The following is a 24,361-nucleotide window of genomic DNA, read 5'->3' as shown; positions in this document are numbered from 1 at the left end:
GAAGAATAGATAAGTGAGAGAACAAAATGCTAAAAGGGTAACAATGACCCCAGAAAATGTATGCTAAACAAATCAGAAGATACCCAAAACTTGGGGGGAAAAGAGGGGGGAATATATCAAACTGGTGAATAGAACAGAGCCTCACACTTGATTTTGGGTATAGTTTGGTCTGTTAGAAGAAACTGCCTCCCAAAATTTTAAAGAAAGAACAAGTTATATATATACAAAAGTAAGGGTGGATATGATGAATGCGTGGAACATGAGTATAAGGATGAAAATTTTAAAAGATTTTTTAAAAGGAAATGGTACGAAGTTGCTTGAAAAAAGAAAGAAAAGAAATTAAGAAAAACAAGGAGTGTGATCGACTAGATTTAGGGTATATTTTAGTCTGTTAAAAGAAACTGTATCCCAAAATTTTAATGAAAGAAAAACATAAGGGATAGAATATGACTATAAAAATGAAATTAAAAGATTTTAAAAATATCTTGTTAAGATAAGATGTTGATTAAAATAGGAAAGCGGAAGAATTCAAAAAAAAAAAGAAAGAAAAAGAAAAAATAAAGGTGATTAAAAAAATTTAACTTTGAAAGAGTTGAGAATCATGGGGAAAAAAGCCATGAGTTCTATGTGCTGTATGTATTCTCCTAATGCTGGAGTATTTCAGTTCTCGTTGATCGGTAATCTTGGTCTTGGATGGATGTTCTTGCTGATCATCTGGGGGCGGGGCCTGTTGCAGTGATTCTCCAATGTCTTTGCCTGAGGCAGAATTGCATTGCCCTTGTCAGGGGTCAGGCTGTCATCTGCTTGGGTTTGGTTTTGGTAGCTTTTGTTCCCTGAAAGCTTTCTGTATAGCTTTGGAGGAGGAGAATGAAGATGGCAGCTTCCCATTCTCCAGACAGAAGAGCCAAGAACTTCGGTCCTCATTCCTCATTGTGCCCTCAGAGAAAAGCAGTCAACCATGCCTGTCTCCCTGGTCTCTAAGCTCATCTAGCCTATGACTGAGTTTTTATCTCTGGTGCATGGCCCCATTTGGAGTCTCCAAACCCAGTAGATTCCTGCAGTGCACTGCTGCACTTCTCCTCCTGGTGGAGGCAGAGTTGAGGGGGAGTCTCCCCAGATCTGCTGCTTGTTGGGTTCCTGTTTGAAGAGTAGTGCCCAACTGTGCCTTGAATTATGATTCATGGCAACCCCGAGCTGAGAGCCCACTCCTCGGATCTGTCTTTGCAGCTGGCTGCCCTGCTCCAATACCTGCGAGCTCTGCCACACTCAGGAACCCTTGGTCTTTCTGTGATCCAGAAGGTCCTGAGTCCACACCGTCCCTTCGAGGATTCCAACCCCCCCGCTCCTGCCCCCCAGGCCACTGAGCCATTTCCCTCCGTGGAGCAGACTTCTAAAAGTTCTGATTTCCCACTCTGGTGTTCTGTCACTTGCCGTTAGTCGGCTGATGGGTACTTCCTCCCACTGTGGTCTATCTTCCCAAATATAGCCTTGGATTCACTTCTCCACGTGTCATCCCTTCGAGAAAGTGGTCACTTTTGTGTTCATAGAATTGCTGCTTCTCTTTGATCTTCTATTGAGTTTATAGGTGTTCAGAATGGTTTGATAACTATCTAGCTGAATTCCTGGAACCAGATGAAATTAACCTCCTCTGCCATTTTGAGGCTAAAATGTTACTGCATTAAAAGTAAGACTGTTTTTCTAAATATGTAGTAAAGGAAGTACTAAAACATACTGCAACTAGACAGAAAATATTTGTCCTATACATATGTTACTGACGAGAGAGATTTACTCTCTTGGTAGGTAACAGCAGATTTTTCTAATGGACTAAATGTTTGCATTCTCACCTCTCTCAGCCTTTTACTCATCCTCTTCTTTCTGTCCTTTTAGTTGCCCTTCCTCTTGCCTAGTCCTACACTATAGAGACCTGAGTCATTGTCTCTCATTCTTCATGAAGCTCTTTCTGATTGTTCTGATTCCCACTGACCTTACGCTCTTCACACTTGTCATCTAGTCTGTGCAGAACAGTTTAGTCCTTTATTTTACATTGTTTTCATTTTTTTAAATGAGAGATAATTTTGTCTTTCTATGTACACATTTATCTAAATTGAGAATGTACACATTTATGTAAATTGAGAATATTTTAACTCAACAGTTTTTAGGATAAAATTAAGTACTTTATACCATATCAATAACTTCTGATTAAAAATATTGACATCACAAACTTTTATTCTAAATGTATTTTAAGCAATTGAATGTAAAATTGTGAAAGCATTTAATCTGATAGAGGAGAAGTATTTAGTCAAATGCTTGTTTCTTCCCCCACTCACTATGGAAAAATAGTCTAAATTTGTCTTTCAGCATTTTGCAGCCAGAACAGGTTTACAAGTTTATAGCAGTTTACCAACTATGAAGCTCTGCAGACAGCTTTTCTTTTTTAAAGTTTGTTTGTTTGTTTATATAATTTCTACATCCCTTGTGGGGCTTGAACTCAAGACCCCAAGGTCAAGAGTTGCATGTTCTTTCAAATGAGCCAGCCAAGCACCTCTGGGGACAGCTTTTCTGATATGCCATACCACATAGCCTTAATGTATTCATCAGCGTACTTGCCAAAGCAGTGTAACATAAACAGTTACTAAGGTAAACAATATAAACATGAAATGATTTGGGAACATTGATTTAGTGTCCATTAATTCCATGTCAGTTGGCTTTACTTTGCCTCTGATGGTCATGTAAATTATTTATTACTCAGCCTGGGAGGTACTATTTGCACTGTAGTCCATGAACATTGTCCATAGAATAGTATAGAGTGGAAGAAAGTTAAAAGTATTACAAGTGGAAGAAAGTACTCTTGGCTAGGGGAATTGGTAAAATTTTTTTGAAGTACTGAGGGTATACTGTGGGTCTCATGGTCCCTATTTGCTGCCACTTCTGGTGTTATGAAGAACAATTTTGGTATATCTTGTATAAGAGACCACTTTCACTGGCCTGCCATTTGCCTAAAATATCGAATGTTATTAGAACATAGCATACAGGGGTGCCTGGGTGGCTCAGTGGATTAAGCCGCTGCCTTCAGCTCAGGTCATGATCTCAGTGTCCTGGGATCGAGCCCCTCATTGAGCTCTTTGCTCAGCGAGGAGCCTGCTTCTCTCTCCCTCTCTGCCTGACTCTCTGCCTACTTATGATCTCTCTCTCTGTCAAATAAATACATAAAATCTTAAAAAAAAGAATATAGCATACAGCAATAATAATAATGCTAATTGCAGACACTTAGAATTTGTTGTATACCATATACCCTTCTAAATAGTTCATGTATATTTTCTAATTTAATCTTCCCAACATCCCAGTCTGGTAGATACTATTACTATCTTTTTTTTTTTTAACAGAAGAAGAAACTGAGACACAGAAATTTTAAATAATTTTTTCCAGGTCACACAATGGAGTCGGGAATTCAGATCCCAGGCGTTCTGGTTCTTACGAAGATGTTCTATGAAATATCTGGTTGTCACTGAAAGCATCATGTTAACTTTTATAATCACTGGAATAGCCATGGTCATTCACATATGTGAATATTTAAAATTATAGTTGATGTGGTGCTTAGAATACAAAAATAGAAATGTCTACTATAAGCTTATTTCCTATCTTTCCCCTTTTAACCAATAAATAAATTTGTTGGTTTATATGATGAAATATAATTTAAATCATTAAAAATGTTACATTTTAGTTCTAGAGAAGTCAGTAAACTATTCTGTAGGGGGACTGTATGTATTTTAAGATTTTATTTATTTGTGCGCTCGGGAGAGAGAGAAAGAGCAGTGGGGAGGGATAGAGGGAGAGAGACAGAGAGAAAGATAGAAGCAGACTCCCTGTAAATATTTTAGGCTTTGTAGGCCATAGGTCTCTGTTGCAGCAGCTCAGCTTTGCTGTACCCATAAATCAGTATGTGGAGGAGAGTGTGGCTGTGTCCAGTAATATTTTATTTACAAAAACACCCGATGGTGGTTTCTTACTAGATTGCCAGTACTTAAAAGTATTTCTTTCTTTCTTTTTTTTTTTTTTTTTTTTTAGTTGCAAGATGCTCAAGAACGACATGCAGAGGCTGTAACGCGTATTGAGACATTGAAAGATCACGTGCAAAAGTACAATTTAAAGCAGCACAGAAAATAACTTGAGTATTTATAAAGCAGATCAGCGGTGTAGTATGAGAAATGTATCATTTATGATAATAAATGCATCAGTGTTAACCTGGATAAAAATTTCAGCTTTGTGCTATTTTGAAATGCATACTTTTTGCAAATTATCTTTAAATTTTACATATTAACTGCAAAGCACAACCATAAAAATGACACAATTGCCAAATCTACTTTTAAAATTTTTAAGAATTTATGTAGGGCCTTCAGATGTTTGTTTAGAAATTATACGGTGTTGGGACGCTTGGGTGGCTCAGTTGGTTGGGCAGCTATCTGGGGCTCAGGTCATGATCTTAGAGGCCCAGATCACGTTCCAAGTCAGGCTCCCTGTTCCATGGGGAATCTGCTTCTCTCTCTGACCCTCTCCTTCTCATGCTCTCTCTCTCTCTCTCTTAAATGAATAGAATCTTTAAAAAAATGAAATTATATAGTACTTTTAAAATGTATGTGTGTGAGAGAATAATTTTAAAATATACTTTTTAGGCTTGAAGTTGAAAATGCCGAGTTAAAAGATACCATCACAAAGCAAGTGGAAAAAATTGAACAGCTTCAGGAAAACACGTTAAGTACATGTTCAGTAAGTCTCTTAATTTCTGTCCTATGGAAAAGGAATTTTTTTCTGTATTTGTAGTATATAAGAATATTTTGTGTAATATGAAAATTCTCACTGATAAAAATGTTTATTCATATTGTTGGTACTTGGTACTAGTATAATTCCTCTTTATAGGTGAAGTTGTATTAATTCACAAATTAATAATTTTTATAGTAAGATTATAATAAAAAATGTTGTGTTGTGATAGTCTAAGAAAAGAAATATTTTATTTACTTGTCAGTGGACATTGGGTTTTGCCACGTTTGGGCTATTGTTAGTAATGTTGCCATGAATTTTGGTATACAAATGTCTGAGTCCCTACTAATATTTTTCTGTATGTTTAAAAATTACCAAACTTTGAGTAATAATTTGATCTTGAATTCTGACTTTCTCTTGTAATCTAAACCCTTCAATGATATTTGACAATGGATTACTTTAGTAATTGTTATGATTTGTAATTATAAATTTTTGAATTATTGTCTTCATCAAGAATGACTAGAAGTCATTATGCATACATTTTTCTTAAAGGAATATATTTTTCTTTTTGTTAATTATGAAAAGAAAAAGAGATTCCAGTGAAAAAGTAGAAATGACTATTCAGTTAGGGCCTTACATAGTAGCATCGTGCTCCTAGCATTCCTTGTAAGTTCAGGAACTAATTTTTTTTTTCATTCACTTGAGTTAATCAGCCTTTCAGAGATTTAACAATCCAATCTCAGGAAAGATTAATATACAATCCAGGATTCCAACTTACTGATACATAGTGAAAACTGTATAACTAATATCAAGCAGAACCGGATTATCACACCATTTATACCCTCCTTTGTAGGAGAAGCTACCAATGATTTAAGCTGAGAAGACTGCATTGTGACTCTTTTTTTTTTTTTTTAAGATTTTATTTATTTATTTATTTGACAGATCACAGGTAGGCAGGCAGAGAGAGAGAGGAGGAAGCAGGCTTTGTGCTGAGCTGAAGTCAGAGGCTTTAACCCACTGAGCCATCCAGGTGCCCCTGTATTGTGACTCTTAAGTTGGAACAATGAGGTAGATGCATGTATCATGAGTTTCTTTTAGTCACAAAAGCTGCATACTTGCAAATTTTATTCTGCAGCTATACCTCTCAAGGAAACTAGCCCATTCTGTTGACTGCTCCATTTTGTGGCCAAAAAAAACACTGAAAATTATTTTTTTCTAGATTTCATATAAATTAGTCACATTTTTTACTGTACTTTTCATTGAGCAAGTAAGGTGACAATATGTAGGTAAGTGGTCTTCTGTGAATGAGAATGCCAGGAGTTGTCCCCCCTATAGTGTCAGGCAGAAATCTATTAAGGAAGGTAACAAATACTGTAAAGTTTGTAAGAATATTGGTAGATAGTCTGTAGATTCCAATGGAAATGAATTATGGTTCTCACATAAAATTATTAGCCACTTTAAGGTCTACCCTGTGAAACAAAAACTTAGCTTTCAACCTACTCAGTCCATAGTCCTAACTTCCTAGAAGGTTCTTATCTCATGAATCCCCAGGCCAGAGACTACCTGGGTTAAGATATTTAATAGACACAGTTTTGAGGTGAAGAATCTGAATTGGGAAGAAGAGGTAGTTCTAGGCTGACTTACGCTTCCGAACAATATAGTCAAATATGTGTCTGAAAAGAACTTCAGAAGACTTCCATAAGATCAAGTCTCTATGGAATAGGCAATTATTCAAAAGAAAACAGAGGCAAACAATTTATAATCACCCTTGTGCAGAACCTTTGCATCCTAAAAGAAAAGCAAGACAAAGTATAATGGTCAGCAACCTAAGGGTAAGGGTGCCTCATGAAATGATAAAGTAACAATAAACTCAGTAATACCAAAAAGAATCAACATGAAATGAACAAGACTAGCTATCTAGGGGCACTTGAGTGGCTCAGTCAGTTCAGCACCTGCTTTCAGCTCAGACCATGATCTCAGGGTTCTGGGATTGAGCCCTGCATTGGGCTCCCTCCTCAGCTGGAAGTCTGCTTCTTCCCCTCTCTCTCCTCACCCCATTTGTGCACTCTGTGTATATTTCAAATAAATACATTTTTAAAATCTTTTAAAAAAATTAGCTGTCTATAAGGGTAATCCACATCAGGTAATGGTTTTTGAATGTGTGGTTGAGGTTCCTTGCCTACAAGGAACTAGAAGGAAGTACAGATGACTTCAGTAAAGGGTTTAAGGCTGGAGATGTATATTAGAGAATCTGGTTTTGAAGTCTTGAGATTTAAACAACTCAGAGGATTTGAAAGGAATAGCAAGGGTCAGGGACTAAATATATGAACTTGCTGTCATTTAGAAATAAAATGGGATAATAATTCAAGCAGAGAGGGTCAATTATCATATGGTTTCACTTACTTGCAGAGCATAAGGAATAACATGGAGGACATTGGGAGATGGAGAGGAGAAGTGACTTGGGGGAAATTGGAGGGGGAGACAAACCATGAGAGACTGTGGACTCTGAGAAACAAACTGAGGGGAGGGGGTTGGAGGGTTGGTTGAGCCTGGTGGTGCGTATTAAGGAGGGCATGTATTACATGGAGCACTGAGTGTGGTGCATAAACAATGAATCTTGGAACCCTGAAAAAAAAAGTATAAAAAAAAGCGCAGAGGGGGAGGGTAAAGTCATTGCTTTCAGCTGCTGCTGAGAAGTAAAGCAGGATAAGGACTTCAAAAAAAGATCCTTGATGACTCTCAAAAATTTTGAGTTTCCAGGATTGAAACTCAGATTTTAATGTAAAAGAAGAAAATAAGTGATGAAAAGATGAATCTGTGGATGAGATGATACATTAAAGAATGTTCAAGTCCAGTGAAAGGGGGAAAGCAGGGTGATAGAAAAAGCTGCAAGAGTTAAGCTAAAATTTTTATATAATATCAAGAAGACTTTATTTGACAAAAAACGTAGTTAATAGAAAAGAAGAAATTGCAATGCTTGGAGAGAATGAGAGTATCTCATCCTAAAGTCAGACGACCATCAAAGCTATAATGGGGACTGCATAGGAATTTTTCAGAGATTGTCTTAAAAAGGTGTGATCTCACAAAACCCAGAGTCTCTTAAGCTATGGATGAAAAAGTTCCTAGGGCATCTTTGGAAACTAAAATGTAAATATAGCCAGTTTTAAAAAATTTTTCATTAACCCTTAGTATTAATATGGGTAAGAACCTCTGTAGTGAACAAGTAAATTTTGGCAATTTACATTCTACAAAAAATAGTGATGAAAATGTAAAACCAGTTTAAGCTGTTTGAAGAAAGGTACTTATATTTGAAATATGTTTTTATTGGCATCAGGTTTATAAAACTACCTTATATTAAATTTAAAATTTAAATTACAAACTATATTATATAAATTTAAAATTATAAATTATAATTTATAAAATTTATAATTTTAGTTTTAGATAATATAGTTTTATAAACCTTTATATAATTATAAAATTTAAAATTATAAGTTATAATTTACAAAATTTATAAAATTTTAAACTTTTGTTATGAACCTGTCTAAATATGTGTTACTCATGAATGCATGAGAAATAATATTTTATGGAAGAAGAATGTGTACTGAGATTTTTAAAAATAACTTTCTTTAAAATTTTTCTTTCAAAGTCTGACGATGAAAAGGGACAGATAAAGAAATTTATTGAGTTAAAACAATCTCTTGAATGTAGTTTGAATCAAGAAATGAAGAAAAATGGTGAATTAGAAAAAGAGATTGCTAGGTAAGACTAATATTTCAGATCACTTTAACCATTAATTACTTGATTTAACTGTAATTTTACTTTATTAAAACCTAAATACAAATTATTGCCAGAATATTATACTTAATATTTAATGATTCCTTACAGTTCCTTTAACAGTAACAACTGCACTTTTTATTGTCTACCTTGAATAGTTTCTGCAAGTTATCTTTGTTTTTTGGTAATCTTTCCTTTTAATAATGTTCTTCCCTTCAAACAAATATTTTAATGTCGAAAAACCTAGATGTGTTTTTGTTTGATCACATCAAAAGTTATCTTGGTTTAGCTTATTTTTTTAAATTTAAATTTAATCAACATACAGTATATTATTAGTTTCAGAGGTAGAGTTCAGTGATTCATCAGTCTTCTAGAACACCCAGTGCTAATTACATCAGGTGTCATGTCCGTAATCTGGTTACCCCATCCTCCTACCCTCCTCCCCTTCAGCAACCATCAATTTTGTTTCCTATAATTTAGAGTCTCTTGTGGTTTGTCTCCTGCTCTGATTTCATCTTGTTTTATTTTTCCCTGCCTTCCCCTATGCTCCTCTGTTTTGTTTCTTAAATTCTACATATGAGGGAAATCAAATGATAATTATCTTATTCTGATGGACTTCTTTTGCTTAGCATAATACCTTAGTTCAATCCATGTCATTGCAAATGGCATGATTTTATTTTTTTAATGGCTGAGTAATATTCCATTGTATATATTTATGCACCACATCTTCTTTGGCTATTATGGACATTGCTGCTATAAACATTGGGGTGCAGATGCCTCTTTGGATCACTTTATATCTTTGGGGTCAATCCATAGTAGTGCAATTGCTGGGTCGTTGGGTAGCTCTATTTTCAGCTCTTTGAGGAACCACCATACTGTTTTCCAGAGTGGCTGCTCCAGTTTACATTCCCATCAACAGTGTAAGAGGCTTCTGCTTTCTCTGCATGCCTGACAACATCTGTTGTTTCCTGACTTGTTCATTTTAGCCATTCTGACAGGTGTGAGGTGATATCTCGTGCTTTTGATTTGTGTTTATTTCCCTGATGCCAAGTGATACTGAGCATTTTTTCGTGTCTGTTGCCCATTTGTGTGTCTTCTTTAGAGAAATGTCTGTTCGTTTCTTCTACCCATTACTTGACTGGATTGTTTGTTCTTTGGGTATTCAGTTTGATAAGTTCTTTATAGATTTTGGATACTAGCCCTTTATCTGATATGTTACTTGCAAATACCTTTTTCCATTCTATAACTCATCTTTTGGTGGTGTCAGTTGCTCCCTAAGATGATAATTTATTTAGTATGTTCTCAATGTGAGATTGGAACAAATGAGAGATCATAATTTATAGACTTCCTTATATGATAGAACATATAATCTATTTAAATAATAAATCTTTACTCTTAAAGAACCTGACTTACTCATTCTATACTTTCCACAGATTTAAGAAACTTTTAAAAGTGACAAGAAAAAAGTTAAGTGAATATGAAAATGAAGATCTTAGTTTCCACGGAGATTTAAGAACCAGTCATGCTGAAACGGATATTCAGATTAATATGCTAAAACATAAGGTAATTTTTAATTAGTTTTGGGACTTCAGAATCACTTGATTTTGGGAAATAAGTTACTCAGTGCTTTGAGCAGTGAAATACAGATTTGTTCTATTAATTTTATATACCTCCTACATTTTTTGGTAACAACTTTGAGATAAAAATGAGCATAACATACATATTCAAAGAGTACCACCATCAATTTTAGAACATTTTGTCACCCTAAAAAGAAACTTGTATCTTTTACCTATTTCCCTATGCTAGTTTCCCCTTCCCTACTCTTGTTAGCCCTTGGGAACCACTACTCTACTCTCTGTCTCTATAGATTTGCCTATTTTGGAAATTTCACGTCAATGGAATCACACAATGTGTGGTCCTTTGTGACTACCTTCTTTCATTTAGCATAATGTTTTCATTTCATTTCATTTCATTTCAATACCTATTTTGTAGCATGTGTCAGTACTTTATTTCTTTTTATTGCCGAATAGTATCCCACTGTATGGACGTGCCGCATTTTATTTATTACTTATTAGTTGGTGGACCTTTGTGTTTGTTTGTTTTTTAAGATTTTATTATTTATTTATTTGACAGAGACAGAGACAGAGAGAGAGGGAACACAAGCAGGGGGAGTGGGAGAGAAAGAAGCAGGCTTGTTGATGAGTAGGGAGCCTGACACAGGACTTGATCCCAGGACTAGGATCATGACTTGAGCTGAAGGCAGACGCTTCATGACTGAGCCATCCAGCCACCCTGGGTTATTTTGGTTTTTAGTTATTGTTGATAATGTCATTGTGGACACACATGTACAAGTTTTTATGTGAACATGTTTTCATTTCTCTTGCATATATACTTATAAATGGAATTGCGGGGTCATATGGTAGCTCTCTAACCCCCGCCTTTTTTTAACCCTTTAAGGAACTGCCACACTGTTTTCCAACATGGCTGCACCATTTTACATTTTCATTAGCAGTGTTTGATGGTTCTCATTTTTCCTTTTTTTGGGCCAATATTTGTTGTTATCTGTTGTTTTTATTATAGTCATTCTAGTGGATGTGAAATGGCATTTTGTGGGGTTTTATTTGTTCATTTGTTTCAAGATTTATTTAAATTTTAGTTAGGTAACATATTGGTGTCAGGAGTAGCATTCAGTGATTGATCACTTACATACAACACCCAGTGCTCATCACAAGTGCCCGCCTTCATCCCCATCATTCATCTAGCCTACCCCCTACCTACCTACACTACAACACTGTTTTTTCTCTTTAGTTACGAATTTTTTATGGTTTGCTCCCTTTCTCTTTTCTCCTCCTTCCCTATGTTCATCTGTTTGTTTCTTAAAGTCCACAGATGAGTAAAATCTTATGGTATTTGTTTTTCTCTGACTGACTTGTTTAGTTAGGTATCATATACTTGATGAGTTCCATCAATCTTGTGGTTTTGATTTGCATTTTCCTTAAAACTAATGATGTTGAGGGGTGGCTGGGTGGCTCAATTGGTTAAGTATCTGACTTTAGCTCAGGTCGTGATCCCAGGGTCCTAGCATCAAGCCCTTTACTAGGCTCCCTGCTCAGCTGGGGGCCTGCTTCTCCCTCGCCCTCTCCCTCTGCATCTCCCCTTGCTTGTGTTCTCTTTCTCTGTCAAATAAATAAAATGTTTAAAAACAAACAAACAAACAGAAACTTAATTATGTTGAGCATCTCATCTTTCTATGTGTGTAATTATCCATTTCTATATCTTCCTTAAAGAATGAATCAATTATTTTGCCTGTTTGTTTATTGGATTGTCTTTTCATTATTGTAAGAGTTATTTACATGTCCTATATACAGATCCCCTATCAGATATAAGATTTTCAAATCTTTTATTTAGTAGCTTGCCTTTTCACTTTATTGATGGTGATGTTTGAAGCAAAGATGTTTTTAATTTTGATGAAATATACTTAATCTTTTTTTGTCTTTTGGTGTCATATCTAAGAAACTGTTGCTAAAGCCAGTCACAAATGATACAACTATGTTTTTTTCTAAGAGTTTTATAGTTTTAGCTATTATGTTTTGAGTTAATTTTGTATATATGCTATGAGGTAGAGGTCTAATTTTATTACTCTGCATGTGGATATCCATTTGTCCCAGTACCATTTGTTAAAAAGACTATTTTTATTCCATGTAATTGTTTTATACCCTCATTGAATGTCAGTTCACCATAATGTAGCAATTTCTCTTTAGATTGCCAATTCTAATGCATTGATCTGTATGTCTATCCGTATGTCACTGTCTAAACAAATTTTATGAGACATCTCCCCTAGTTGTCTTGCAAATTACCACTCACTTATAAAATAATAAAAAAGTCACTGTAGTGGAACTTAACTTTACCTCTGTAGACATTTTTTCTTCTTAAAAAGGAGACTTTTACCAACTTATGCCTTGCTGACTCCATGATCTGATGAGGAGTTAGGCTCAGAAAGATAGAGTCCTGTTTCTTTTCTCCATTCATATCTTTAGTCTCTCACTCAGTGCCTCCCATAACCATTTTCATCAAATCTTGGTTGTAGGATCTGCTCTCTACTATTTACTTTATTATGTTTTATGAACTTGTTATAAAGTGTAGACTTATCCATACATTTCACCATCTAGGGAGGAAGAGATGAACACTGGGCCTTCAGCTTTCCTGTTTTGAAATCTTGGTAATCCAAAATTACAACTCACAATTAGATACTCTTTTAACCTGGTTCTTGTGTATAACTCTGGTGTTGATCCTGTTCTTGGCAGAGATCCTACATTCTCAGAAAACACAGTTGTCTTTATCTGTCTTCTTTTAGTTTAAATAGAAAGATATGTACTTTAATAGCTCAGTATGTAATTAATGGAATAAACATTTATTACATTATTTCAAGAATACAGCTGTAAATTATCAGGTTTTATTTAATGGAGTTATCTGAGACAAATAGTAGATAAGCAGTTTGAATTCCAAAAAAAAAAAAATTTTTCAAAGCCTATTTGTATGATAAGGGAAAGCTCTGTGGCACAACATAAAGATGAGATGGTCTTACTTAACTTCCCACATAAACAAGGTTGGAGTAAGATAAAGGAGAAGTTATATTCAATTTAAATAGTGCCAAAGGACAGTACCTTTGGTTTTCTACTGAAAAGATTAAAAATGATTTCATAATATTCTCTTTATTTCCTCACTGATGAAAGTAGAATAATGATTGAGTATTGGATTGATTAAAAAATACTCAAAGCTGCCTATTTCTTTTAGAATTTCAGTTAATGGAGATCAGGTAAAAGGTCAAATTTTGGTAGTTTTTCTAGTATTTCAGCTATTATAGTTCAAATCATATTGTCTCTCTGCTTGTGAGTTTTTCTTTTCCCCTAACTTGAGGGGAAAGTCTGTAAAGGTGTTCCTGCCAGTTATAATAATTTGTAATTGAAGGGAATCTTAGAAAAATATCTTAAGAGAAAGGAAGATGGTGGCAGAGTAAGAGGAGCCTAGGTTCACCTAATCCCTGAAGACTAATAGAAGAAAGTCCACTAATAGAGAGAAGAGGCCACATCAAAGAAGGTAGGAAGTACAGAGATGTGGTTTAGGAGAGAAACAGATCCTGGTTGCTGCAGAGGAGAGGGAGTCGTCATGGAGAAGGGCAGGAGCGAGACATGGGACTGCACAAAGAGGTTTCCCTGTAGCCACTGGCTTGGGAAGTGAGAGGAGCTTAATTTCACGAGTTCTTACAATTAGGAGGGCTTAAAACCTGGAATTCTAAAGGTCATTTGGCTTGGCTGGGATAGAGCCTGTATAGGCACTGTGCTGCTCTTGGAGAGAAGGCAGGCAAACAGCAGGGAGCATACAGCAAGGAAACGGTGATCTGAACAGTGTCTGGGGCATACAGTAGGGAAATTACTCACTCTTCTCAGAGCATTTCCCTGAGAGTCAGTGTTCACAGAGATCCCTCTCTAGGAACAAAGGAACCAGCTGGTACCTCAGCACAAGTTTACAGAGCCATCTGTGGGAAGTAGTGCAGCTCGGACACTGGCTGCCTAATCTGCCGAGCACCATCCCCTTGCACTCCAGTGGAACTGCCCTGCTCAGTCATTCTTGCTTCAGTTACACCACAGCAGGCCTTTCCCCGAGTAAATCAGCACAAGCCCCTGTCACACCACATCTGACCAGATTCAGGAGGGCCTCAGTTCCAGTGGAGGCAGTGACAGGTCTCATTTCACAAGCACACCAGAGCACACCTAGTTAAAAGTAGCTACATTCAGGCCCAGGTATCAAACACTGCCCACAGCAGTAAGCGAGAGCCTCTGCAGATGTCTGGCCTGAAGGATAGAGCAGCCAGAACACAACAGCAGAGTGCATGCTGCACACACTAGAGATACTCCCCTAAGCATGAGACCCTGCGTGCTACATGACGTCTTTTTTCATAAGTCCATTACTTTGGGGAGCAGATGACATAACTGGCTTTTCTAACACAGAGAAGCTGGTAGATACTTAGATAAAATGAGAAAACAGAGGAATTTATCTCAAGTGAAAGAACAGGATAAGGCCACGGGTCCAGAGATTGAAGTGAGACAGATGTAAATATCATGCCTGATGGAGGATTTAAAGCAGTGACCATAGGGATACTCTCTGGACTTGAGAAAAGAATGGACAACATCAATGAGACCCTTAAAAAAGAGATAAAAGAGCTAAGAAAGAATCAGAGATGAAGAGTGGAATAAATGAGATAAACACACCTAATGAACAATGAACAGCAGGCTGGAAAAAACAGAGGAACAAATTAACAACTTAGAAGACAAAGTAATGGAAAGTAATGAAGCCGAAGAAGAGAGAGAAAGAAGAATTATGCAAAATGAGACCAGACCTAGGGAACTCAGTGACTCCATCAAATGTAATAACATTCATGTTATAGGAATCCCAGTAGAAGATGAGAGAAAAAAGGTGTAAGAAAATTTATTTCAAGAAATAATAGCAGAAAACTTCCCTAATCTAGGGAAGGCAATAGACGTCAAGATCCAGGAGACACAGAAAACTATCAAAATCAACAAAAGTAGGCCAACACCAAGACCTATTGTAATTGAATTTGCAAAATATGCTGATAAAGAAAACATGTTAAAAGCAGGAAAGCAAATCAGTAACTTCCAGGGGAAACCCCTTAAGGCTAGTGGGAACTTTTTTCAGCAGAAACTTTGCAAGCCAGAAGGGAGTGGTATTATCTATTCAACGTGGTGAATGGGAAAAATCTGGAGCCAAGAATACTCTCTCCAGCAAGCCTATTACTCAGAATAGGAAAGAGAGAGTTTCCCAGATAAAAACTAAAGGAGTTTGTGACTACTAAACTAGCCCCACAAGAAATATTAAAGGGGACTCTTTGAGTGGAAAGAAGAGACCAAAAGTAACAATATAAAGGCAGGAAACCCAAAAGTAACAAAAATGAACATTTATATAAAAAATAAATTAAGGAACTCAGGAAAAAAGGATATAAAATATAATACCTTACCTAAAGCATGGGGAGAAGAAGAGAAAAGAATGGGGTCAAACTTAAATGACCAGGAGCTTAATATAGACTGCTATATGCAGAAGAGGTTATATACAAATTATATATCAAAACCCACTAATAGTGGTGCCTGTGTGGCTTAGTTGGTTAAGCATCTGACTTGATTTCAGCTCAGGTCATAATCTCAGGGTTGTGAGATTGAGCCCTGCACTGCACTCTATTCCAGCCATGGAGTCTGCTTAAGATTCTCTTTCCTTCTCCCCACTCCACTTGTGCCCTCTCTAAAAAGAAAACAAAACCATCGATAAATACTCAAAGAGGAGAAAGAAATCCAAATATATCACTAAAGAAAACCAGTGAAACATCGAAGACACAAAAAATGATCAGAGACAATCTCCAGAAACAACCACAAAGCAAGCAGTAAAATGACAAATACATATCTATCAATAATTACTTTAGACCTGGGGTAAGTGGTCCAATCAAAAGACATAGGATGTCAGAGTGGATTAAGAAAAAAAGAAGAATAAAGCAAATCTCAACCGGTATCAAAAGATTGGGATCATTCCCTGCATATTTTCAGACCACAATGCCCCGAAGCTAGAACTCAATCACAAGAGGAAATTTGGAAAGAACCCAAATACATGGAGACTAAACAGCATCCTTCTAAAGAATGAATGAGTCTAACAGGAAACTGAAGAAGAATTGATAAAATTCATGGAAACAAATGATAATGAAAACACAGTGGTTTAAAATCTGTGGGACACAGCAAAGGCAGTCCTAAGAGGAAAATGTATAGCAATACAAGCCTTTCTCAAGAAACAAGAAGGTTCTCAAACATACAACCTAACCTTACACCTAAAGGAGCTGGAGAAAGAACAAGAAAGAAAGCCTAAACCCAGCAGGAGAAGAGAAATCATAAAGATCAGAGCAGAAATCAATGAAATAAAAGCTAAAAAAGCAATAGAACAAATCAACGAAGCTAGGAGCTGATTCTTTGAAAGAATTAATAAGATTGATAAGCCCCTGGCCAACTTATCAAAAAGAAAAGAGAAAGGACCCAAATAATAAAATCATGAATGAAAGAGGAGAGATTACAACCAACACCAAAGAAATACAAACAATTATAAGAACATACTATGAGCAACTTTATGCCAACAAATTTGACAATCAGGAAGAAATGGATACATTCCTAGAGACATATAAACTACCACAACTGAACCAGGAATAAATAGATAACCTGAACAGACCCATAACCAGTAAGGAGATTGAAAGTCCTCAAAAATCTCCAAATAAGCAAAAGCCCAGGGCCAGACGGCTTCCCAGGGGAATTTTATCAAACATTTAAAGAAGAATTAATTTCAATTCTCCTGAAACTGTTCCAAAAAATAGAAATGGAAGGAAACTTCCAAACTCATTTTATGAGGCCAGCATCAACTTGATCCCAAAACCAGACAAGGATCCCATCAAGAAAGAGAATTACAGACCAATATCCTTGATGAACACAGATGCGAAAATTCTCACCAAAATACTAGCCAATAAGGATCCAACAGTACATTAAAAGGATTATTCACCACGACCAAGTGGGATTTATTCCATGGCTCCAAGGTTGGTTCAACATCTGCAAATCAATGTGATATCATACATTAATAAAAGAAAGAACAAGAACCATACAATACTCTAAATAGATGCTGAAAAAGCATTTGACAAAGTACAGCATCCCTTCCTGATCACAACTCATCAAAGTGTAGGGATCGAGGGCGCATACCTCAATATTATCAAAGCCATCTATGAAAAACCCACCGCAAATATCATCCTCAATGGAGAAAAACTGAAAGCTTTTCTGCTCAGATCAGGAACATGGCAGGGATGTCCGTTATCACCACTGCTATTCAACATAGTACTAGAAGTCTTAGCCTCAGCAGTCAGAACAAAAAGAAATTAAAGGCATCCAAATCGGCAAAGAAGAGATCAAACTATCAGTCTTTGCAGATGATATGATACTATATGTGGAAAACCCAAAAGACTCCACTCCAAAACTGCTAGAGCTTGTACCGGAATTCAGGTAAGTGTTAGGATAAAAATAAATGCACAGAAATCAGTTGCATTTCTTTACACCAACAACAAGACAGAAGAAAAAGAAATTAAGGAGTCAATCCCATTTACAATTACACCCCAAACCATAAGATACCTCGGAATAATCCTAACCAAAGAGGTAAGGAATCTATACTCAGAAAACTATAAAGTACTCATGAAAGAAATTGAGGAAGTCACAAAGAAATGGAAAAATGTTCCATGCTCATGGATTGGAAGAATAAATACTGTGAAAATGTCTATGCTACCTCAAGCAATCTACACATTTAATGCAATCCCTATCAAAATCCCAACCATTTTTTTTTCAAAGAAATGGAACAAATAATCCTAAAATTTTTATGGAACCAGAAAAGACCTTGAATAGCCAATGGAATATTGAAAAAGAAAGCTAAAGTTGGTGGCATCACATTTCCAGACTTCAAGCTCTATTACAAAGCTGTCATCATCAAGACACTGTGGTACTGGCACAAAAACAGACACATAATCAATGGAACAGAATAGAGAGCCCAGAAATAGACCCTCAACTCTATGGTCAACTAGTCTTCGACAAAGCAGGAAGGAATGTCCAATAGAAAAAAGACAGCCTCTTCAAAAAATGGTGTTGGGAAAATTGGACAGCCACATATAGAAAAATGAAACTGGACCATTTCCTTGCACCACAGACTAAAATAGACTCAAAATGGATGAAGGACCTCAGTGTGAAAAAGGAATCTATCAAAATCCTTGAGGAGAACAGAGGCAGCAACCTCTTTGACCTCAGCTGCAGCAACTTCTTCCTAGGAACATCGCCAAAGGCAAGGGAAGCAAGGGCAAAAATGAACTACTAGAACTTCATCAAGATCAAAAGCTTTTGCACAGCAAAGGAAACAGTTAACAAAACCAAAAAACAACTGATAGAATGGGAGAAAATATTTGTAAACGACATATCAGATAAAGGGCTATATCCAAAATCTATAAAGGGCTCAGCAAACTCAACACCCAAAGAATGAACAATCCAATCAAGAAATGGGCAGAGGACATGAACAGATGTTTCTGCAAAGAGGACATCCAGATGGCCAACAGACACATGAAAAAGTGCTCCACATCACTCAATGTCAGGGAAATACAAATCAAAACCGGAAAGACATACCACCTCACACCAGTCAAAATTGCTAAAATTAACAAGTCAGGAAATGACAGATGCTGGCAAGGATGTGGAGAAAGGGGAACCCTCCTACACTGTTGGACTGAAAGTTGGAGCAACCACTCTGGAAAATAGCATGAGGTTCCTCAAAAAGCTGAAAATAGAGCTACCCTATGACCCAGCAATTGCACTACTGCATATTTACCCTAAAGACACAAATGTAGTGATCCGAAGGTACACGTGCACCCGAATGTTTATAGCAGCAATGTCCAGAATAGCCAAACTATGGAAAGAACCTAGATGTCCATCAACAGGACATATATATATAATATATATATATATATATATCTTATGGAGCCATCAAAAGAAATGAAATCTTGCCATTTGTGACGACATGGATGGAACTAGAGGGTATTATGCTTAATGAAATAAGTCAGTTGAAGACAACTATCTTATGATCTCCCTAATATGAGGAAGTGGAGATGCAACGTGGGGAATGTGGGAGGTAGGAAAAGAATATATGAAAGAAGATAGGATCAGGAGGGAGACAAAGCATAAGAGACTCTTAATCTCACAAAACAACTGAGGGTTGCTGGTGGGAGGGGGCTCAGGAGAGGGTGGTGGGGTTATGGACATTGGGGAGGGTATGTGCTATGGTGAATGCTGTGAAATGTGTAAACCTGGCAATTCACAGACCTGTACCCCTGGGGATAAAAATACACTATATGTTTATAAAAAATTAAAAAATCAATTGAAAAGAAGAAATAAATAAATAAATAAAATTAAAATAAATAAAAATAAAAATGATTTAAAAAGAAGAAGAAGAAAAAACAAGACCCATCTATAAGCCACTAGCAAGAGTTTTATTTTTGTCATAAGGACACCTGCAGATTGAATGTCAGGGGATGGAAAAACATGTATCATGCAAATGGATATCAAAAGAGCCAGAATAGTAATACTTATATTGGACAAAATAGAGTCTAAAAGAAAGAGTGTCATAAGAGACAAGGGCACTATATCATAATAAAGAGGACAATCTGACTGGAAGAAGAGCTATCAATTGTAAATATTTATGCACCCAACGTGGGATCACCCAAGTTCATAAAACAATTAATTAATGACTAACATAAAAGAACTAATTGATAATAATATAATACTAGGGTGCTTTATTTTTATTATATATGTTTTAAATGAAATTCATTGCTTTTATTCCTAATTGCAAAAGTATCCATGAAGACAATGTACAATTTGGATATTTTAGGAAGGAATAGAAATAATCAATAGTTGGGTACTTTAACATACCACTTATATCAATGGACAGATCAGAAAGCCAAGGAAACAGTGGCTCTATACTGGACTAGATGGACTAAAGAGATATATTAAAAATATTCCATCCTTAAACAACAGAATCCACATTCTGGAACATTCTGTAGAATAGATCACATATTGGGCCATAAAACAAGTCTCTATTTTTTTAAAATTTAATTTAATTTTTTTTAAGTGTTCTAAAATTCATTGTTTATGCACCACAGCCAGTGCTCCATGCAATAGGTGTCCTCCATAATACCCACAAAACCGATCTTAATAATACAAGAAGACAATACAATACAATACAAGAAGATTGAAGTCATACCGTGCACCTTTTCTAATCACAGTACTATTAAATTAGAAGTCAGCCACAAGAAACAATCTGAAAGACCATAAATACTTGTTTAAGTAACAGTCTACTAAACAATGAATGGACCAATGAGGAAATAAAAGAATAAATTTAAAAATACATGGAAGCAAATGAAAATGAAAACACAATTGCCCAAACTTTTGAGACACAGTAAAAATGGTTCTAAGAGGGAGGTATGTAGCAATACAGGCCTACCTCAAGAAACAAGAAAAATCTACAACAACTTATCCTTCACCTAATGAAGCTAGAAAAAGAACAACAAATGAAGCCTAAAGTCAGTGGAAGGAAGGAGATAATAAAAATTAGAGCAGAAGTAGGGGTACCTGGTAGCTCATTTGGTTAAGCAGCAGACTCTTGATTTCAGCTCAGGTCATGATCTCAGAGTCCTGGGATTGAGCCCTGCTTCTCGCTCTGTACTCAGCGGGGAGTCTACTTGAGGATTCTCTCACACCCTCTCCATTTGACCCTCTCCCCACTCTCTCTCTCAAATAAATCTTTTTAAAAATCAGAGCAGAAATAAACACTATAGAAACTTTAAAAAGATAAATATAGAAGAGATCAATGAAACCAGGAGCTGGTTCTTTGAAAAAATTAATAAAACCGGTAAGGCTTTAGCCAGAGTTACCAGAAAGAAGAGAAAAAGGACCCAAATAAAATCACAGATGAGAGAGGAGAAATAACCAACACCACAGAAATGCAGACAATTATAAAAGAATATTATGAACAACTATATGTCAACAATTTGGACAATGTAGAAGAAATGGATAAAATCGTAGAAACATATAAATTACCAAAACTGAACAAGAATAGAAAATTTGAACAGACTGATAAGCAGCAAAGAAATTGAATCATTAATCAAAAAACTATGAACAAACACAAGTCTAGGACCAGAGGCAAATTCTACTGAGCATTTAAAGGAAGAGTTAATACCTATTCTTAAACTATTCCAAAAAACAGAAAAGGAAGGAAAAACTCCAAATTCATGCTGTGAGGCCAGTATTACCTGATACCAAAACGAAACAAAGACACCACAAAAAGAACTCTAAGCCAGTATCTTTGGTGAACATGGATGCAAAAATCCTCAATAAAATACTTGCAAACTGAATCCAACAATACCTTAAAAAAAATCATCACCATGATCAAATGGGATTTATTCCTAGGTTATGGGGGTGTTTTAATATCTGCAAATCAATCATTGTGATACACCAAATTAATAAAAGGAGAATCATCTGATCATTTCAAAAGATGTAGGAAAAGCATGTGAGGGGCACCTGGGTGGCTCAGTGGGTTAAATCCTCTGCCTTTGGCACAGGTCGTGATTCCGGCGTCCTGGAATCTAGCCCCGCATTGGGCTCTCTGCTCGGTGGGGAGCCTGCTTTTTCCTCTCTCTCTCTGCCTGCCTCTTTTCCTACTTGTGATCTCTGTCTGTCAAATAAATAAATAAAATCTTAAAAAAAAAAAAGCATTTGACAGAGTGCAACATCCATTCATGATAAAAACCCTCAACAAAGTAGGTTTAGAAGGAACATACTTCAACATAATAAAGGTCATATATAAAAAAATGCACAGGTAATGACATCCTAAATGGGGGGAAATGGAAAGAAAATCTCATTAGATCTTGCTTCTAGTTATGGGCTTCTTCTCATTAGCACTGTTTGTTATTATTAAATTAATCTTAGGGGCACCTGGGTGACTCAGATGGTTAAGTGTCTGCCTTCGGCTCAGGTCATGATCTCCAGGTCCTGGGATCGAGTCCCATGTCAGGCTCCCAGCTCAGCAGGGAGTCTGCTTCTCCCTCTCCTCTGCCTCTCTGCCTGCTTGTGCTCTGTCTCTCTGTATCTCTCCCAAATGAATAAATTTTTAAAATAAAAATAATCATAACATTTATTACTTCCTACTTTAATGGAGACCAATTTCTAATATATAAATTATGTGTCTTTTTAACTCTTTCTGTCATCCATTTTTCTGTTTATCTTTTTGTTTTTTTCTTAACAAACTCCCCAAAGTTTAGTGGCTTAAATAAATAACATTTATTTTCTTCACAAATCTACTGTTAGGAAAAGTATGACTAGGACAGCTTGTTCTCTTCCCCTAGCTTCAGGTGGGGTAGCTGAAAGGCTTGGGGCTGGAACTGTTTGAAGATTTGTTCACTCACATCTGGTGGTGTTGATGCTGGCTATTGGTGCTGGACTATAGCTGGGACAGGCAGCTGAAACACTTATACTGGCACACCTAGACTCTTTGTGGCCTGAACTTTGAAGATGGGGGGCTCAATTCCAAGAAAGCTGCCTGAGCTGCAGAGCAAGGAGGAAGCTCTGTTGTCTTTTGTAACCTAGCCTTGGAATACACAGAGCATCCCATTCACCATATTCTGTTAGGAGAAAGTCACAAAGGTAGGCCCATGGTCTTTTTTTAAAAAATGGAATGAATATTTAAAAACCTATGGACACATTTTAAAAGCAGCATGATTTACCCACCGGCCACAATTTTTTGTATTCCTCCCACATGAAAAATACACTCACCTCCCCGCCATACCCCCCACAAATCTCAGTTCTCCTGGCATTGGGTTAGGGCTTGAGTCCAAGATCTTACCATCTTAATCAGGTACAGCAGGAATAAGGTGTCTGAAGTAGAGTCCCTTGAGTGCAAGTCCTCTCCATCTGAACACTTGGGAATTAAGGAAGACAGTTCTCTACCACTCAAAATGGAACACTCTGGTAACCTGCTAAGGACTCTCCCATTGAAAGAAGATGGGAGGCACACTAGTCCATAGCAGTTTTGAAACACAGCCTGAAGCATGCTGTCAGTTCTTCAGTGAGGACTTAGGCCTAACCATGGGAATGCTTCTCCATGGCTGTTTGCTTTACTTTTTGAGCTCTTGGTTCTGTCCTTTTCATAAGGAATGACCCGTGTTTGTAGCTGCTTTTTCAGCCTGCTTCCTCCTGGTGGAAATTCTAAGACTCAAAGGACTATTTTTAGTTCATACTATCTTGGTCTCTTTTAGTCCAAGTTCGCAAACAGTGTTTTTGCTACTATAATTCTCTTAGTTTTTTGAGTTTTCCATGAATACAATTAAATTTCATGCCATTAGAAAAGCCATTCTCCTGGGTCTTTTGAAATAAGCTTTCACCTCAGGTTTCCTGTGCAGCTCTCATTTGACAATGCCTTTCAAATTCTCACACTCTTAAGATCCTTAAAGAAATTTGAGGCACACCTTAAGTCCTTCTCAAGTCTTATAGTTTTGGCTTCATCCATAGGCCATGTCTTCCTGGATTTGCTTTTAACCCAGAAGCCATTTCTTTATTTTAGCGTTATTTGACAATACAGCATGTGGAGAGGCTGTAAATGAGGAACAGATAGGTGAACCCAGTAAGTCCTGGTTCCTTCATATTGAATCGTCTTTCTTTAGCTTATCTCTCCTACCAGATTTACTTTCATGTGGTTTGTGGTATGAGTTCCTTTTCCCTCTAGTGTCATTTTCTTCACTTGTCTAGAAGCCTTTGCTGTAAGCCCCTTCAAGGGCCATCAGGTTTCTACTCACAGTCTCTTGGAAGCCCTTTTGGTTCATTCTTACTCTTCTCTACTTCTCACTCTTACTCTTCTTTCAGGTTCCACCCACCTCCTGGTTCAAAGAAGGTTTAGTTTCAGTTTTTTGGTTTTCGTTTTTAATGGCAGCACCCCATTTTAATGTCAGTATCTGTGCCAGTTATTTATTGCCGTATAATAAACCGCTCTCAAAACCTAGCGGCTCAAAACAGCATTTACCTTGTTCACAAATCTTTGGACAAGGCTGAGTCAGGCCAACTCATTTCTTCTTCATTTGGCATCACCTGGGATGACTGGAAGCTGGGAACTAGAATAATCTAAAACCTTGTTTGTGCACGTTTGGCTGTTGAGGCTGGCTTTTGGT

At 36.6% G+C, this 24,361-nt stretch overlaps 1 protein-coding gene across 10 annotated transcripts in view; it reads left to right on the top strand.

The window, feature by feature from the left end:
* ANKRD26 (ankyrin repeat domain containing 26) overlaps positions 1 to 24,361 on the top strand; it is a 154,232-nt gene that overhangs the window by 111,959 nt on the left and 17,912 nt on the right. For 9 of the 10 annotated variants that reach the window (XR_009356486.1, XR_009356485.1, XM_059183842.1 and 6 more), the window contains 4 exons: positions 4,066 to 4,136; positions 4,671 to 4,764; positions 8,402 to 8,514; positions 9,963 to 10,092. Coding sequence is in view for 8 of the 10 variants with exons in the window: in XM_059183842.1 (XP_059039825.1) it covers positions 4,066 to 4,136; positions 4,671 to 4,764; positions 8,402 to 8,514; positions 9,963 to 10,092 (408 nt within the window). In the remaining 2 variants the exon portion in view is untranslated. Of the gene's footprint in view, positions 1 to 4,065; positions 4,137 to 4,670; positions 4,765 to 8,401; positions 8,515 to 9,962; positions 10,093 to 24,361 lie in introns of those variants that run through there. The other variant, XM_059183844.1, reaches the window with a different exon arrangement.

Source organism: Mustela lutreola, chromosome 8 (assembly GCF_030435805.1).
Source record: "Mustela lutreola isolate mMusLut2 chromosome 8, mMusLut2.pri, whole genome shotgun sequence".
Classification (NCBI taxonomy): Eukaryota; Metazoa; Chordata; class Mammalia; order Carnivora; family Mustelidae; genus Mustela; species Mustela lutreola.
This window is presented reverse-complemented; position numbering and strand designations above follow the sequence as displayed.